The 18600-nt window shown below is 47.5% G+C and overlaps 1 protein-coding gene and 1 pseudogene across 11 annotated transcripts in view; one reads left to right on the forward strand and one right to left on the reverse strand.

Moving 5' to 3' along the window:
• Nucleotides 1–18600, reverse strand: part of LOC145722728 (uncharacterized) — a 98468-nt gene that overhangs the window by 49290 nt on the left and 30578 nt on the right. For 5 of the 11 annotated variants that reach the window (XR_014147211.1, XR_014147210.1, XR_014147214.1 and 2 more), the window contains 4 exons: nt 18227–18402; nt 11256–11520; nt 10037–10884; nt 7425–9584 (listed from right to left, as the gene is read on the reverse strand). Coding sequence is in view for 5 of the 11 variants with exons in the window: in XM_081826942.1 (XP_081683068.1) it covers nt 18396–18402 (7 nt within the window). In the remaining 6 variants the exon portion in view is untranslated. Of the gene's footprint in view, nt 1–3867; nt 6064–7424; nt 9585–10036; nt 10885–11255; nt 11521–18226; nt 18403–18600 lie in introns of those variants that run through there. The other 6 variants (XM_081826941.1, XM_081826945.1, XR_014147209.1 and 3 more) reach the window with 5 other exon arrangements.
• LOC115945007 (translationally-controlled tumor protein-like) lies at nt 15754–16239 on the forward strand (annotated as a pseudogene).

The following is an 18600-nucleotide window of genomic DNA, read 5'->3' on the forward strand; positions in this document are numbered from 1 at the left end:
GTTGAGGCAGACCTGCTATTAGGGTAGCTATGTCAGACAGCCTCCAACATGGCCCTGTGCCTCCTGGTACTCATGTTATGTGATCCCTTCCCGCTGAGTAAAGGCTCAGGGACTCACTTCTACGATGAAGAACATGGCAGAAGTGATGGGATGTCACTTTCCTGAGTAGATTGGCTTAAGGCTTGGGCATTCTGAGGCTAGTCTTTCTCACACAGAGTCCAGCCATCATGTAAAGAAGTGCATACTATCTTACAGAAGAAGCCACATGGAGAAGAAAGGTCCTGGAGGATGAGAGGCCATGTGGAGGAGAACAGAGGCATCCCAGCCAGTACCATGTGCCATCGTGTGAGTGAGCCTTCTTGGAAGCATGCCTTCCTGACCCTCATCAAGGCTTCAGTTGATACAACCCCTGGCTGACACCTTGATGGCCACCTCATGAGAGTCCCTGAGCCAGAAGCATTCAGCTAAGCCACTTCCAACCAGACCCACAGACAGTGTGACATAATGTGTATTTGTTGTTTTAAGCCACTAGGTTTTGGGAAATTTGTCCACAGCAACTGACAACAAAGCCAACAGTGCTCAGAGGCCTGGAGAAAGTGATGGCCCACAGAGAACACGGTGCTTTGCTCTGAGAGCCTGTAGAGGGAGACCAGATGTCCCCGGAGCATGACCGTAACTCACCTAGTAGTAGCCCTGGGCTGTAGCAGCTGCACTGGAGGGGCCGTCTGCATTCCACAAGATCAATAAGGCCAAGGTACACAGCGGGTGGCTCCTGTTGTGGTAAATGTGTGTTTTATTCTCCTTAGAAAAGAGGATCACAAACAGTTGCCATTATCATGAGACTGACCACAATGATAGTTCTGCTTCCGTGCTCTTTTAACTCTCTCACCTTCTGTCACATACAGTTCAGACAGCTGGTTCCCCGGGACACCCCACAGAACATCACATTGGTCCATCAGGCTGATCAGGCTGATAGGATGAGGAAGAGGCGGCCAAACGGTGGAAGCCTCAGTAAGATGAGTGCAGCCCACAGGGCGGGGTAAGAATGTTCTGAAGTTCAGGGACCAGCCACACCACTGGGAGGTTTTTAGGGGTCCAGTGGTCAGAGGCATGCCAGAATATCCCCTCTAAAGCAACAGACAAATTGCAGAAGGACGCCATGGGAGAATCATGATGCAGCCCAGAGATTCTACAGCAAGGGCATGTAATCTACAGCAGACATGCATACAGCTTTGCAGCAACAATGTAATGTGTTACTGACCCTGGTAGAGACAGAACGCTTGACCACTGGGAACAAAGTGATCATGTGTCTGCAAGTGCCTCTGATGAGCTTGCTTCCGTCAGATCCATCAAGTCATCAAGTTGGGTAGGATCAGCAGCAGTCCTGCTGTTGGAAATGGTGTGTTTGGGTCAAACTGCATGGACAGAGAGTCCAGACTTCCGGGTGACCTAGCACCGTGGCACAGATGTCCCTGAGCTGGCCTGCACTCGTGCTGTGTTGTGTGTCCTTAAGAGCAGCTGAAGGAGGACGAAGAAGCCCTAGCTTGGTTTACACACAGGTTGGTCTGGTTGCCCAATATAAAAGAAAAATGAATGACGGCCGTGTTACAGCCACATTCAAGAATGGTCTTGAATGGATGGGAAATGGAAAATCTTATGAGTGGATGGTGCTGCAAGTGATCATCCATTTTATGTGAAAGGAAAAGTGGTCTGAGGGGAGAATACAGAGAGATTTATGGGCAGAGGCCATCAGGTCATTGGATCAGGGGTCCGGAAGAAAAGGGACTCCTCGGCAGCATGGGGCAAGGCCTCTAGAGTCCGCATGGTCTTGACATAGAGACTTGAGACAGAAGACCAGAACGGCACTGCCTGAGAAAAGAACAAGAATTCTTAATTTTCTGTTGCCACCCTAGAAAGGGATGAGTTGGATGCCTCAGACTTAACATGCCCCAACCTGAACTCCTTGACCTCAGCCTCCCCCTGCACTTGCTCCTCATAGCTTTCCTTATCTCAATAAATGCCAACCCCAGGCTTCCAGTTGCCCAACCTACCCCCCCAAACTGGAGCCATCCTTGAATCTTCTCTTTCTTCACACCCTCCATCTGATCCATCAGTGGACCCTCCTGTACCTTGAAGCTATTTGCAGAATCGGAGCACTTCTCACACTCCCACACCCATCAGTCTGCCCCACACCACCGGCGGCTGTGGCTTGCTTCCAAACGGGTCTTCTACCCTTGCTTCTACCCTTGCCCCATTATGGGCTGAATTGTGTTCTCCCCAAATTCATGCGTTGAAGCTCTAATCCCAGGACCTTAGAACAGGATTGTATTTGGAGATAGGGCCCTGAGAGAGGCACTTAAATTAACATGAGGCCTTTAGGGTGGACCCTGATCCAATCTAACTGATATCCTCAACAAGAGGAGGACATTTGGACACACAGAGAGACACAGGACATGTGTGTGCACAAAGCCCATGCGAGGACACGTGCAGAGGGACTCAGAAAAACCGCACACCTACCAACATCTTGATCTCAGACTTCCAGAACGGTGAGAAAATCCACTTCTGTCGTTTCAGCCACCCGGTCTGTGGTATTTTGTTATGGCCTGCCCTAGTAGACTAGCCAACACCCTCTACAGCCCATTTTTGACACAACAGCCAGAGTGATCTTTTGAAAGCATACCAGCTCTCTGCTCAACACTCCCCTATGCTGCTCATTTCACTCCAGGCAAGAGTCAAAGTCCTCATGTGGCCTGGAAGATGCCCTTCTCCCGCTGACCTCACCCCTCCCCAGGGGCTGCGAGGTTGCACGATTCCCAAGGGCATGGTATACCACCTAACAGGTCCCCCTTTGCCCCTCCCTGTGCTCGAGCTCCACTGATGTCCTGGAAGTTTCTCAGACACATTAACTGTCCTCCTGCTTTGTGGTCTTTGCACATGCTGCCCTCTGTGCCCCAAACACACTTCCCCTCATCCACGCAGCTCACTTCTTCACCCTTCAGTTGCTCGTGTCACTCCCTAGATGACGTCCCCCACCGTTTGGTCTGAAATGGTTGTACCCTCTCCTGGGCTCTGTACATCCCTGCACACAGTTTCACTTTTCTTTTAGCATTTATTATCGCCTGATATTCTGTCACATTTCAGTGTTTACTAGTATATTATTTATTTCCCTTAAGTGGAACTTAAGCTTAAGCTCCTTGAAGACAGGGACTTAATTCTGTTCATATGGCTCTACACTCAGGGCCTAGGACAGTGCCTGGCATATAGAAGTGCCATTTTTTTTTTTTTTAAATAAAGCAGAAAGTGGAATGGAGCCTATTTGAGTTACATTTAGGACTGATCGCTTCTTTGCTTGCTAAAAAGCTCAGAACCAAATCTGTGTGCTGTCTTTAATAAGTATACCAGGGAATTCATGCAAAAACTTCTACCTGGTTTTGTCTGTTTCCCTTCCTTTGCTTTCGCTTTGATTTTATTCTTCTTGCTGAGATATACTGTATACAATTTGGTAAGCTGTCTCAATTTTTGAAATGATACCAAGTTTAATAAAATGAAATTAAAAACAAATTTTAAGAATGCCTCCAGTTTCTGGCCTTCTGGGATGGCTGTTTGATCTCTGGCTCTTATAGGGGTGGGAGAGAGACATTGTGAGTGTTCCCAGTCCATACTGCTGGGTGGACATAGGTGGCTCTTGTCCCCAGAGTTCCTGGGGGAATTCTTCTCAAGATCTATAAATTCTGCAGGAAGAAAAGAGACCCTCTTGAAGAGCTCATGGTCAAAAAGTATGGAAAAACTGGGCTTTGGGGGAGAAAAGTGCATCTTCTCAGCCTCTGAGATGTGGGGCCAAAGTTAAAAGGAGAGCTTTTAAATTTGCCTGCCCCGAAGGGCACAAGGGCAGTTTCTGGGTTAACTGCCTGGGTACTAGCGAACACAGGAACAGAGTGCCCATTGTCTGGCTGGCTAGGTTCCAAGAGAATGGCTCTGCACTGGCTCTTCGGGGACTCACACTGCTCTCACGGACCGCCAGGAGAGGGGACACGAGGGTGAGGGCTCCATGGGGCTGGCAGCAGAGCCTGCCCTGAAACACTGCACAGACACGTGGCCCGCACCCCTCTGCTGCCTCGAGGTCAAACATTGCAGGCTCAGGCCCAGGCTGAGGCCTCTGCCCTTTGGGATCCAAGCTCCCAATCTCTCTGCTCACACCATCCTGCCCCAAGACTGCCACGAAGAGTCAAAAGCCACCTAAGTCTAGAAGCAGCTTCTTGTTCTCCAGGAGGAAGCTGTGAACTACAACTGACCCATTTGCCAAAGCACCGTGTAGTGTCGACAGTTTTCAGAAGGTTCACGTTACATTTCACCCTCCAAAGCTTTGTCACAGTCAAGGTGAGGAGCCCTAGTGTTTTTCCATCACAATTTCTTGGCCTCAGACACAACGTGGCTTCAGATTACATCACTTTTCTACTTTCTTTGCTTCTTTGTATTCTGTTGGCCAACCCTGCTCTTCATTGCTGAGGGAAGTCTAGTTGAGTCAGGGAAAAAAAAAATCTAGGGTCTGCAAGATGGAAATGTGAGCTTAACTGTTGTAGAGCGGTGGCTTTGCCCATGTCATGATGTGTCAGAATCATTGATGCAGTGGTTCTCAAAGGTTCAGGTCACTTGTTAAAAATGAAGCTATCGATGGGTGAAACAAATCAGACAGAAAGACAAATGCAGTACGATCTCACTTATATGTGGAATCTAAACAAAACAAAATGAATGAACAAACAAAAAACAAAATTCATAGATACAGAGAACAGACTGGTGGTTGCCAGAGGGGTGGGTGAAATGGGTGAGCCAAGGCAAGAGGCAGAGACTTCCAGTTATAAAATAAGTACCTCATGGTGACTACAGCCAGTAATATTGTATTGTAAATTTGAAAGATGCTAAGAAAGTAAATCTTAAAAGTTCCCATCACAAGAAAAAAAAGTTTTTTTGTAACTATGTATGGAGATGGATATTACCTAGGGTTGCTGTGGTGATCATTTCCCAATGTACACAAACATGGAATCATGAAACGAACACAATGTTGAATGTCAATTACATTTCAATTTAAATAACTTAAAGCCTCAAAATCCTAAGCTGTCTATTCCATGAGTCTGAGGTCAGGCCAAGGAACATGCATTTTTATTTTATTTTTTTAAGATGTATTTATTTCAGAGAGAGTGAGCGAGCTCAAGCATGGGGGAGGGGGGAAGAGGCAGAGGAAGAGAGAGAATCTCAAGCAGACTCCCCGCTGAGCACACAGCGGGTCACGGGGCTCGATCTCATGACCCTGAGATCACAACCCGAGCCAAAACCAAGAGTTGGACACTCAACAGACTGTGCCACCCAGGCGCCCCAGAACCTGCATTTTTAAACAAGCACTCCGGGTGATTGGTTTCAGGCGATCTGTGGACCACACTGTGAGAAGTCCTAAGGAGCTGAATTAAGATACAGGTGTCTGGGCCTGGCCACATACCTACCCTTCCAGAACTCATAGCCCTGTGTGTCTCCTACTCTAGAGAGGAATCTGGCACACAGGTAAGTGTGGGACCCACTGTCACAGAAATTCTTGCAATTCAGAAACAATAAGCCAGACTTCCACTTTTCAGGTCCCTCCCTCCTGGGCCCCTCATCACCACCTGAAAATCGGGGTACTCAGCTGCCAGCACAACAACCTGGAGAAAAACTCCCATGGGCTCCAGCCGCTGAGATCCTGAAGCAAAAATGACTACAGATAGGGAAAGCACGACTGTAATCATTTTCGAGTTTTTCTCTCTTTTCCTGGGAATCCCCAAGGTGAACGTGGCCACCTGGAGCTTACCCAGCTGGCTGGAGACTGTCCCCCTCTGTGTTCTTTGGGAGCAAGGGACACAGGGGCAGCAACTGTATCCATCCATCACGCAGGAGCCAACGAGGTCGTCATGGGTCCTGAACGGATGCAGATTTCCAGCGATGGGCTCCTCGGCGCCAGGCGCCAGACGGCTGCAGCTGCCTGGTAGGGAGCGTGCTGTTGGCCGGGCTGTGAGCACCTGGAGGGAATGATGAAACCTGCAGGAATGCTAGAGTCACGGGAGTGCAGATGAGCCCCCTGGGGAAAATCAGCAGCCTCAGCACCCAGTGATGGCTGATTCAGCTGCAGCATCTGGGGTCAGACTGGCATGTGGAGGCAGGCTGCTGGTCAGGGGGACCAGATAGCTTCACTGGGACTTTATGACAGCACTGAAACGTATCTCCGTTGCAAATGAATGTAGCCCTTATTTCCCAGTCCTCAAAAGACACGCAGAATCACGGGCGAGTCTCAACTTAAAGCTCCTGCACTGATCTCCCAACTCCTGTTGGTATCACTGGGTTGGCTTAAGCCATTGCCATCTTTCATTCATTCAACAAACATTTAGTAAGTGCCTCAATGATGATAACTCACACTGTCTAAGCAATTGCCCTGGCCAAGCACTGGCCTAGACCTGGCAGGGGCATCTGATGCAATACCCACCAAACTATCAGTGACAGACTCTACTTTGCATGAGGAAACTGAGGATCACAGAGGCGAAGGAGCCTGCTTACGCTCTCATACTAGTAAGAGGTGGTCAGTCCTTCCATGTGCCAGGCTGAGCTAATGCGATGCCCTCCTCTGGCTTTTGGTCGATTTATCTCCTCCATTCACTCACAAATCGGTCTTTATTCTCTCTGTGGGGTCTGCCCCGTAGCCTACCAACCCTGCCTCCTTTAGCACCCGCCCTTCTGTTTGTCAGCTTTTTCGGGAACATCTAACCCGGAGGTCCCCAACTCCTCCTGATGCCTGGTCACCACCCTCTCGATCTTGCCTATACCCTCTGCCTCTTCCAGTGCTGGCCCGTTGAACCTCGCTGCTCCTCAGAGTTCTCTGACACTCAGCCCCCATGACATTTCTCACAGGAAGTCCTCCCTGACTTACCCCTTCCCCCACATGCAGGACTCCAGTGTGTGATCTCACCACATCCCGAGGATGCCTGTATTCCAACAGGACATCCCACATTATGTTGAGATTTTGTGCTTCCATCAGCATTTCCTATTAAAACAGTTTCATGGGGGCGCCTGGCTGGCTCAGGCAGTAGAGCATGTGACTCTGGATCTCGGGGTGGGTCGTGAGTTCCAGCCCCACAGTGGAGGTAGAGTTTACTTAAAAAATAAGTAAAATAGGGCGCCTGGGTGGCTCAGTTGGTTAAGCGACTGCCTTTGGCTCGGGTTGTGATCCTGGAGTCCCTAGATCGAGTCCCGCATCGGGCTCCCCGCTAGGCAGGGAGTCTGCTTCTCCCTCCCCCGCTCCCCCCTCTTGTGCTCTCTCTCTCTCTCACTCTCTTTCTCAAATAAATAAAAAAAATCTTTAAAAAAAAAATAAGTAAAATAAAAAATAAATAAAACGGTTTCATGATGGTCAGTGACTGGTGCCCAGCATGCTGCATGGCACATCATGAATACCCAGTAAATATTTGTCAAACCGACCAGAACAGACCCACATTCCACACCAGGGCATGGGCAAGGAAAACGCACACCGATATTTTAACACAAGAAGGTAAAACACAACCTCACGATTATCGCTCATGCTTGGAAGGTGGAAAACCATGACTGAAATATGGTAACTGAACTACACAGGAAAGGATATGACACACAGGCTAACGGCATGAGTCAAGAATGTGACCACCTGGGCTGGAGTCCTGGCTTCCCTACTTGCTGTACGATCTGGGGCAAGGGATTTTACCTCTCTGAGCCTTAGTTCTCTCATCTATAATATAGGAGTAGCTAATCTTACAGGACTGTGTGAGGATTAAATGGATAATCCAAGTGAAGCATTTAAAAGTACACTGTTGTTGTTCAGTGAATACTTATTTTTTTGATTTTCATCACAAATGGGTTTAATAGAAAAGAATAAGGGAGGAAACTAAGAAGATATACTAGCTTTAGTATTTTCAGAGTATGGTACAAAGCCCCAGGCCAGAAAAAAAAAATCCAAGTCAGAGGGGTACCTGGTTGGCTCGGTTGGAAGAGCATGAGACTCCTGATCTGGGGGTCATGAGTTTGATCCCCACACTGGGTACAGAGATTACATGAATAAATATATAAAAACTTTAAAAAAAAAACACCCTTTAAATTAAATATTAAAAAAAATCCAAGTCAGAACTGACCAACCAGAGGCCCAGACTTTAAAATTTTTAATTAGCTACCATATTTTAAAATGAAGAAACAAATAGGCTGATTAAAAATGGGCACGGGGGCGCCTGGGTACCTTGGTCGGTTGTGTGTCTGCCTTCGGCTAGGGTCACGATCCTGGGGTCCTGGGATCTGCCCGCATCGGGCTCCTTGCTCAGCAGGGAGCCTGCTTCTCCCTCTCCCTCTGCCACTCTCCCTGCTTGTGCGCTTGCTCTATCTCGCTCTCGCTCTTTCTCTGTCAAGTGGGTAGGTGAAATTAAAAAAAAAGGGGGGGGCAGAGGACATAAATAAAAATTTTCCCTAAGAAGACCTCCAGATGGCCAACACATCCATGAAAAGGTGCTCAACATCACTCATCATCAGAAAAATGCAAATCAGAGCCACAGTGAGTTATCACCTCCTACCAGTCAGAACGGCTAGCATCAAAAAGACAAGAAGTATGTATCGATGAGGATGTGGAGAAAAATGAAACTTGTGCACCCTTGGTGGTAACATAAACTGGTGCAGCCACTGTGGAAAACTGTCGAAGTCCTTCACAGCTTAAAAATAGAAATATATATATTTCCAGTATATAATCCAGTAATTCCACTACTGGGTATTCACCCAAAGAAAATGAAAACACTAGTTTGAAAAGATATATGTGGGGCACCTGGGTGGCTCAGTCATTAAGCATCTGCCTTCGGCTCAGGTCATGATCCCAGGGTCCTGGGATTGAGCCCTGCATCAGGCTCCCTGCTCAGAGGGAAGTCTGCTTCTCCCTCTCCCATTCCCCCTGCTTGTGTTCCCTCTCTCTCTGTCAAATAAATAAACAAAATCTTAAAAAAAAAAAAAAGGAAAGATATGTGCATCCTTTTTTACTGCAGCATTATTCACAATAGTCAACATATGGAAGCAAACTAAGTGTTCATCAACGGATGCAATGGATAAAGAAGATGTGATGTATAAACACTGGAGTATAACTCAGCCATAAAAAAATGAGATCTTGACATTTGCAACAACATGGATGGACTTAGAGGAATTATCCTAAGTGAAATAAGTCAGAGAAAAACGAATACCATGTGATTTCACATATGTGTGGAATCTAAAAAACAAAACAAATGAACAACAATGATGAAAACAAGCAGAAACAGACCCATAATACAGAGAAGAAACTGATGGTTGCCAGAGGTTAAGAGGCCGGGGGTGGTGAGGAAGATGGGTGATGGGGAGTGGGAGGTACAGGCTTTCAGTTATGGAATAAATAAGCCACGGGGATGGAAGCTACAGCACAGGGAATACAGTCAGTGGAAGGGTAACAGCACTGTGTGGGACAGTTGGGAGCTACACTTGTGGGGAGCACAGCATCATGTATAGACTCCTGCAATCACCATGTTGTACACCTGAAACTAACGTAACTGTGTCAATTGTACCTCAATTTAAAAAAAACCTCGTCTCTTTTAAAAAATGAAGAAACTTCACATTAAGAGACTGATTCCCCAGTAATCCCCCACGTTAGAGTGGGCACGGGCTCTAGCTCACCACAGTCCCTCCCGGCCCGACTGCTTCGTACCTGACCTGCTTCACACCACCCGCATTTCAATCGTGACTCCTGCAGGACATGGTGCCTTCTCAGTACTGATAGAATTCATTATTACACACACTTCTCCTCCGCTCAGGAACCAACTCCAACTTTATCTGTCACCTCCTCCGTCTGAAGACCTATCCAGCCTCACTTCCCACGACTCTGCATCATATCCTCCATCCCCCACAGGCTACCATGACCCTCACGCTCAGGCTCCTTCCTGCCATGGGCTGGAAGGGCCCCTCCCTCCCCTCCGCTCACCCAGAGCCCCCTCACCTGCCACGGCTTAGCTCACGTCCAGTGGCCCTCAGGAGCTTCTGCCACACCTGCAGCCCGCAGCTCAGTCTCCATGCCCCAGGCTTGCAGTGCTCAGGGACAGGAGCACTGATGGTCAAGTGCACTCGGGTGTTCTCAGTCTTTATCCTGAACCAAAATCTGTCCTTGTCCGCTCTGTTCTCTCCTTTCCCCCTGCCTTCTGGGGTCTCTGTCCTTGCTGAATCTATCCTCAGGACTTCTGCGATCTAAAACAAAACCAGAATGGGGTGGAGGGGAAGAGGACAAGAGATGGAGGGGTGGTGTTAGGGGCAATAAGAGAGAAAACTGGAGCAAACCCAGGGTGGGCAGTGAGCTGGAAGGAAAAGGAGGGGGCTGTAGCAGCAGCTGGGTGTGAGAGAATAGATAAAGCAAGGAAGGATGGGGGGGCGGGCGGGGAGAGTTTTGCAATGTGTGTGCTTCCATTCTGTTTCCACATGCAGTCAGAACCACACCATTCGGAGCCCCCGTGGTCTTTGGTTCTCTCGGTCTTTGATTTGGCAGTCCCATGTTTGACAGGTGATTGGAAGCTCATAAGGGCTGACTTCACTTAGCACTCCTTTCTACCTCTCAGAGCCCAGGGACTGCACACGTTCACGCAGAAAGACGGACCGCAGTGTCCTCAGGTGTTCTCAGGTAAGTGACCTGAAGAAGATGTCAGGCATCAAGAACCTGGGCTCTTAGATTTCACCTCTTGGCTGAAGCGTGACGAGATCAGATAGCAACGTGGTTGTGCATCCCAGCCAATACTCCGGAAGATGCTCTGGACTAGAAAGCAGTGGTTCTCAAGCTTGAGCCAGCATCGCAGTCACCTGGGGTGGGGGTGGAGGATAAGAGGGAAGACGCTTGTTAAAACAGAAATCATTGGGTCCCACCCCCAGAGCTTCTGATTCAGCTGGTCTGGGATGAGGTCCAGTAACTTGCTTGCCTAACAACTCCCAGGTGATGCTGATGCTGCCAGACTGGGGACCACACCTTGAGGAATCCAGCCCTTGAGTCCAGGGCAGAGGTCCGACTCAAAAGTCACACCCCTGAGCCACTTTATCAAAGAAGTAACAGTTCCCTCCCCATCCCTTCACTATCTAACAGGTCAAGCAACCTTCCCCTTCAGGGTCTTTACTTGGCCCATGGACGCCCATGGCAGGGTGGAGGGTGCCCCCTTGTGGCTCAAGCGGAAAACTACCTGAACGGTAACGCACTCGCTCTTCGCCTTAACGAGGTTTGCCGAACTCATTTATCTTGTATCTGCCTCACAAAAGATCCGGGGAAACCTGCGATGTTCATCATTCGCCAGATCGGGTGCACGTGTAGATGAGGGGCCAAAGAGTCATTCAGTGTGCTATGTCAAGTGCTTGGCCCAAAGGTGCCCCGGGGACAGCAGAAACGACTGATTCTCATGGCTTGGCATTTTGTAGGGTGCGAAGCGTTGAGATTATTCACCCAATTCTCTGTTGGAGAATATGCTTTAGTCACATAAATTAGAACTGAACGATTTTAAAGCCCTGTTAGCACTATGTGACTGAGATGGGACCCTGAATGAGTTCGAACCATGTTTTTCTCCCTAACCTTCCCGAAGTTAGAAAGCAGGCCCACTACTGAAAGGGAGGCCGGAGCGAGCACGCAGAGTCTCCGCGCTCCGCAAGCCGTACCATCCCGACGTCGGGTCTGCTGCCACCTGCCGCTCACGCGCGGAACGTGCGGGAGGCGGTAACCCGGGGACACCGTCAGCCCAGCAGGCTTTTCAGACCTCAGAGTATATTACAATCGCCTGGAGGGCTTGCTTGTAAAACCGTAGATTTCTGGGCTCCACCTTATCTGATTCAGTGGGGGAATGGGGTGGGGCCAAAGAAGGTGCGTGTCTAATAACTTCCTGGGTGGTGAGGCTGCTGCTGCGGGTGGGAGTTGGCGGGGGTGGCTCCCCAAAGCACCTGGATGACATCTGTAGTTCTCCTTGTGCCACACGTTTCTGAAGCTTGATTATTAATCAAAGTCTGTAAATGACCAAGAGCCTCTAACTCAGGGCTGCTCACGTGGGGCATTATTGATATTGTGTTATGGGGGAGCGGGGGGGGGGGGCGTGCTTTAAGCTGTAGGATGTTTAGCGTTATCCTTGGCCTCTGTCCTCTAGATACCAGTGGCAGCTTCATCCCTCCAGGTTTTGATAAGCAAACATGTCTCAGACATCACCAGATGGCCCTGGGAAGCAAAACTGCCCGAGCCAAATATTGCTGCTCTTCAAGGTGGGCAGATGTTCCTTTCCCATTTGGTGGACTGTGAAGGCATCCTTAAATATTGCCTTGCATATATAATGATACTGACATAGAATAAACTCTCAACTCTTTGGAATTAAACAACAAAAAAAATAGCTTACACATGTTGAATACCTACTATATGCAAGGCACTCTGCTAATGCTTTTCAAATCACCCCTTTTAGAGGAAAAAGAGAGAGAGAGACAAACCAAGAAACAGGCCCTAACTATGGAGAACAAACTGATGGTAACCAGAAGGCAGGTGGGTGGGGCGATGGGTGAAGTAGGTGATGGGGATTAAGGAGGGCACCTGTTGTGATGAGCACCAGGTGACGTATGGAAGGGCTGAATCACTATATTGTACACCTGAAACTAATATTACACTGTACGTTGACTACACTGGAATTTAAATAAAAACGTTTAAAATTTTTTTTAAAAAGACCCCCTTTAATTCTTATAACACTTCTTTTACTGATGAGGAAACTAAAGCTTTGACATGTTAACTAACTTGCCCCCAGGCATGGTTACTGCCAGTGTGGGGATGTGGGGGGCGGGGGGCACGGGGAATATGGGGCTATCCAGACCACCACAGTCCAATAAAAATATAAAGCAAGTCATAGGTACGAGCCACGTGTGTGATTTTACATGTTATAGAAGTCACATTTAAAAAGAGAAAGAAACACAGTAAAATTAATTTTAGTATATAGTTTGCTTAACTCAGCATCTGAACCGTTAAAGTTTTAACGTGTGATCAATATATTTTAGATTGTTAATACTTTTATGTTCTTTTTTTGGTACTTAGTCTTTGAGATCTGTGTGTATTTTTACACTTATCACATTTCTCATTTTCCAACAGCTACATTTCAAGGGCTTGAGAGCCGCCTGTGCTCCCGGCCGCCCCTCCGGACAGCACAGGCCCAGACTCTTTGCTCAGCTGTCCTCCAGGCTTTATTTGTGGACCAACATGGGCTGATTTTACTTCAATGTCCTTCAATTTCTGCCTGCACTTCAGTCATTTTGTCAGACTCACATACCTATTCACGTACTCTGCAATCTGTTCTTGGAGTATCTCTACTTCTACTTATTTTAAAATGAGGTCTACAGTTTTAATTTATCACAGTGGATGCCTCCTCTGGTGGCCAGACTGTTGACTACTGTCTAATTTTAGTTCTGATGGCTTTTCCAGTGGCTGTTTCCCCACACAGTCTGTGTTTGTACTTGCATAACAGAGATCATTCATCTTATCTGATACTAACCACAGAGGTACATTTTCGTCATACTCTCGTGCTTTCTGGTTTATCTCCCAACATCTAGGAATGTTCATTCTCATTTGAGGATTCTGCCTTTCTCCAGCCCCTCTGCAATGTTTCTCCCTGTAGTTTCTCACGTTGTCCTTTTTAAATGTTCCTTTCCTTTTTTTTTTTTTAAGTAGGCTCCACACCCAACGTGGAGCCCAGTGCAGGAGGCCCAGACTCATGATCCGGAGATCAAGATCTGAGCTGAGATCAAGAGTTGGACGCTTAACCAACTGAGCCACCCAGGCGCCCCTTAAATATTCCTGATCACTCAGGAAACCAATGATTTTTCTAGAGAATTTTGTAACAAACCCTTAGTCTTACCACATTTGTTCATTTACATTTTATAGGTGTGATAATCAAGATGGACTTAGATCATAAGGTCAACTTATACCAATAAAAAGTAGTAACGAGAGCGATTCCTTAAGAAATGCTTCCTATGAGCCATGCACTGTGCTCAGCACCTGACACACGCTGTCTTACTCACTTCTTCTAATAGTCTCATGAGGTACCTGCTATTGTGATGGCCATTTTTGAGGTGAGGAGAGGAGGCACGGAGCATTGAAGTAACTTGCCCAAGATCTCCCAGGTAGCAACTGGCTGAGCTGGGGGTCTCTCCAGATCTGTTTGATGATAGAGTTGATCTCCTGACCTCTAGGCTCCACTGTCTGAAAGATGTTGTGCAAATGTTGTTCTTGTTTCTGAGTCTGTGAGGATATGGTTCCATAGATCATACACCTTACCTGGGTTACCATATACCTTCATAGGAGAAAAAAATATATGTGTACTCTTGGTATTCTAGGGACTGCCTCTGAAGCTACAGGCCAGGACTTCTCAGGATGAGCACTCTTGCTGTCTTGAATAGGAGGTTGAGACTCAGGTCCATCACGAGCTCAGACCAGGAGGCCCAGCAAGGTCACAACTGAACCCAGAAGAAGAGCATAGGGGCCAAAGCCAGAGTGCAGTGGGTCTAGGAGTGAATTGAGTGGAATGTGAGAGCGGATGGTGAAGACAGGCTTCCAGGGGGACAAGAGAGAGGGTGGGAGGTGAAGGGAGACGGGGCTCAAAAGAGGGGTTGTGCTTTTGCCTTGCAGTTTTGTTTTGTTAAAGACTTCAGCATGTTGCAGTGCTGATGGGGAGCAGTTAAGAGTTGAAGACACAGGAGAGCTCAGGGAGGGGTAAATGGGAATCAACAAGGACCCTAAAGAGTCAGGACAGGAAGGCGTGTGGAGTCCATGTGGGGGAAACATGTTTGCCAGGTTTAATGCCAAAGCCTGTTTGTTCCTATATCATTCTGTCACCTCTCAATGTCACTGCCTGATAAATCACCACCGTCAAAATGCCCATGGTCAACTGGCTTGGGAAGTTAAGTGTTTATATACTTTCTCCCCACTGGGCATAACTTTTTATCCTTTTCAGTGAGGAAATGCAAAATACATGATACTAGAACGTGCAGCTGGGGGCAGGCCCATATGCAGGTGACATGGTTTGATGCAGGGGACGCTGAAATCTGTTTCCACCTAAAATAGCTCTCACTGGCTTTCCTAGGTTCTTAAAATATCCCACCATTTGAATTTTCTTCCTAAAGAGTCCTGTGGAAACACCAATAGGTCAAAACAATCTTGAAAAGAGCACCTAATGTTTTTTTGTAGCATTATTCACAAAACCAGAAGGCGGAGGCAACCCAGTGCACATCAGTGGCTCCATGGATAAACAAAATATGGCTTATACATACAATGGAATAGTATTCAGCCTTAAAAAGGAAGGAAATGTTGACACATGTCACAACATGGATGAAAGTTGAGGACATTATCCTAAGTGAAATCAGGCAGTCAAAAGGACAAATACTGTATGTTTCCACTCATATGAGGTACATACGATAGTCAAAATCATAGAGACATAAAGCCGAATGGTGTTTGTTTGCCAGGAGCCAAGGGGAGGGAGCAATGGGAAGCCATTGTCTAAGGGCACAGAGTTTCTGTTTTGCAAGACAAAAAGAGCTCTGCTTTTCTGCCTGTTGCCTGCTCCCCTCTCCAGTGAAGCAGTGCTCAAGCTGGACCACTCCCTCCAGGCTCCAGGCTCCTGTTAACCTAGAGCCATCCTCATCTGTCTCCATTCTCCACTTGCCACTGTGATCATGTACGGTGACATCATCAACCATGATGATAAGTCCTCAGACATCAAGACCCAGGAGATCAAGGGTGGGCTGCCCCCCGAGGTGGAGAGGAAGATGGTCAGTGGGATAGAGGCTAACACTGATGACTGACTCATTTGTCGCAACGCCTCCGCTAAAGACCCTGAGAGTGAGGGTACCGAAAGCAGTCACTGGTGTTGGGACCTCATGGACTGTCACTTGCAGGAAACCAGCTTCACGTTAAGAAAGCCTGTACATCACAGACGACATGAACTCGACCAAAGGCAAACCTGAAGAACAGAGACCCGGGCTGCAGAACAAAGCAAGCCTATCCTTGCTAATTGCAAAAACCACCAGCTCTTTACTGATGGAAATACAAATCCAGATGGCGTGCTTGCTCTGCTGGACTACTGTGAGGATGGTGTGACCCCTGATATGACTTTCTTTAAGGATGGTTTAGAAATGGAAAAACGTGACTAAGTTTGGCTATTACTTTAGATCTATCACCTGCTGTCGTAACTGCTGCTGCTTTTCATGCCCACACCACCAGGACTCAGACCAACGGGTGATGTCCTCGTGAGGTCTTCATTTACTGTGACCTTGATTTCTTTGGAGGAGAGGCATTGTTTTTAAGAAAAAAAATGTCATGTAGGTTGTCTGCAAATAAAATCATTTAAACTTTAAAAAAAAAGATGAAAAGAGTTCTGGAGCTAGAGGGTGGTGATGGTTGCACGAGAACGGGAAGGTACTCAATGCCACTGAACTGGGCACTTGAAAATGGTTAAAATGGTAAATTTTATGTCATATGTACTTTATCACGATTTTTAGTTTTTAATTTTTTACCTTTTTTTGGTCCCCCCCGCCTTTTACTTTTTCAGAGACAGAGAGCATGAGAGTGTGAGGGGGGAGGGGCAGAGGGAGAGAGAGAGAGAGAGAGAAAATCCCAAGCAGGCTCCACGCTCATCACAGAGCCCCACGTGGGGCTTGATTTCACAACCCTGAGATCATGACTTGAGCTGAAATCAAGAGTCAGAAGCCCAACCGACTGACCCACCCAGGTGCTCCCCTTTTTCTCTTTATTTAAGGTAGGCTCTACGCCAGCGTGGAGCCCAACGTGGGGCCTGAACTCATGACCCAGAGATCAAGACCTGAGCTGAAATCAAGAGTCGGACACTTAACCAACTGAGCTACCCAGGTGCCCCTATTTTTTAACTTTTTAAAAAAGATTTTATTTTTAATCTCTACACCCAACGTAGGGCTCAAACTCACAACCCCAACGTCGAGAGTCACACGCTCCACCAACTGAGCCAGCCAAGCACCCCTATCACAATTTTTTTTAAAAAAAACATTAAATACCCAGGTCATTTAACAGGGGCCACTTGATCACTTGTTATCGTCTGCTGTTAGTTTGGCTCAGTTTTGCTTTTCAGTAAAAGACTATCAGTCTCAAGCAGGACATCGAGGGGCTGGGACCCGGAAGAGCGGGCAACACAGATGACAGTCATGAGGAGGAGAGTTCACCAGGCTCTAGGACGTGCTTTGAGAAAGGCCCAATCTGGGGTTCCTATCCTGAGCTAAGGGGACACCCCTGGGGATCCTTGGTAGGAGGAGGAAAATCTGAAAGCCCCAGACACCTTGAGGAGCTGCTTTGTGAAGGAGAGGACATCAGCCTCTGGGGTTTTTGTTGTTGTTGTTGTTTGCCCTTTTACTGAGGGCCGCCTGGCCAGAGACCTCCCTCTGGGAGAGTAATAATACTACACAGTTATGATGATCAATTAGGCTCCTGTGAGTCAGTGACACTGGCTTGTCCAGAAAACCTTCTCCCAGATGCCCCATCTCACAAGCTGGTGTAAGAGGTGGTCCTTGACACCATGTCTCAAAGTCAAGGATGGGTGTGAGGATGGTAGAGCTACACCCGACTGGCCAGAGGGAGCCTCTCAGTCTAGTGCTTTCCTTAATTCAGCCAGCACCTCCTCCACCTTCAGCCCTGGGAAAGAGAGGCGTTTTGGTCACAGAAAGTAGCATTTTAAACCTCTCTCATTACTGAGGGAGACAGAATTGTTATACTAGCAGAGGAACCCTCAAGAAGGAATAAATTTCATTTCCATGCATCTCCAGCTTGAGTCCCAGGCTTAACAGATGCTATTTTTATCAAATACTTTCTATTCTGTGACATGCTTTGCCAACTTTCTATTATTAGACAAATCAGGAAAAGTCCACATTTGATTTTTCTTCCTTCTGGCTTCTCCCTCCTCATTTGCAAGACGGGTGGTGGTTTGGGAGGGGGCACTGTCCTTTCAATAGAAGGTAAATGACAAGGAAATGGCAGCCATCAGAAAACCCAACTTGGTGCCAAAGCATCCTGGAAATTGGCTCTGCTTCTTTTGCAAATGACATCGCGTCCTGGCTTTACCCCATCCCAGATGGCATAGCTGATGGGACAGGAAAAAAAAAATACAGATTTTAGAGTACTTACAGCGTCATGTCTCCCCACCCCCACTTCCTGTGAAGGAGGATTAGTCTTGGCAGCTAGGTTTTGGAGCCTTTCTTGTGTGGAATATAGGAAAATGCTGGAAGGGATTCTGAGTCACGTGGTGCTGTGGGCGGGGATGGTTTGATGAGTCCACTGAAGAAAAAGCAGGGAATTACCTGCTAGGGAAAGCAGAATAGATCAGAAGGTAAGAGGGAGGATAAGAGAGCTAAGAGCCAGAGATGGGATGAACCGGGGTGGGGGTGGGGGCGAATTTAAGAGATAAGGGGGATTGTAGTAGCTGGTGGGCTGTCATAAGAAGAATTTGGGAGAGAGATGGGAGGAGATTTTCCAGAAATATTGTTGGTGTTATGAATAGA

Source organism: Leptonychotes weddellii, chromosome 7 (assembly GCF_054177405.1).
Source record: "Leptonychotes weddellii isolate Sample4059 chromosome 7, ASM5417740v2, whole genome shotgun sequence".
NCBI classification, from domain to species: Eukaryota; Metazoa; Chordata; class Mammalia; order Carnivora; family Phocidae; genus Leptonychotes; species Leptonychotes weddellii.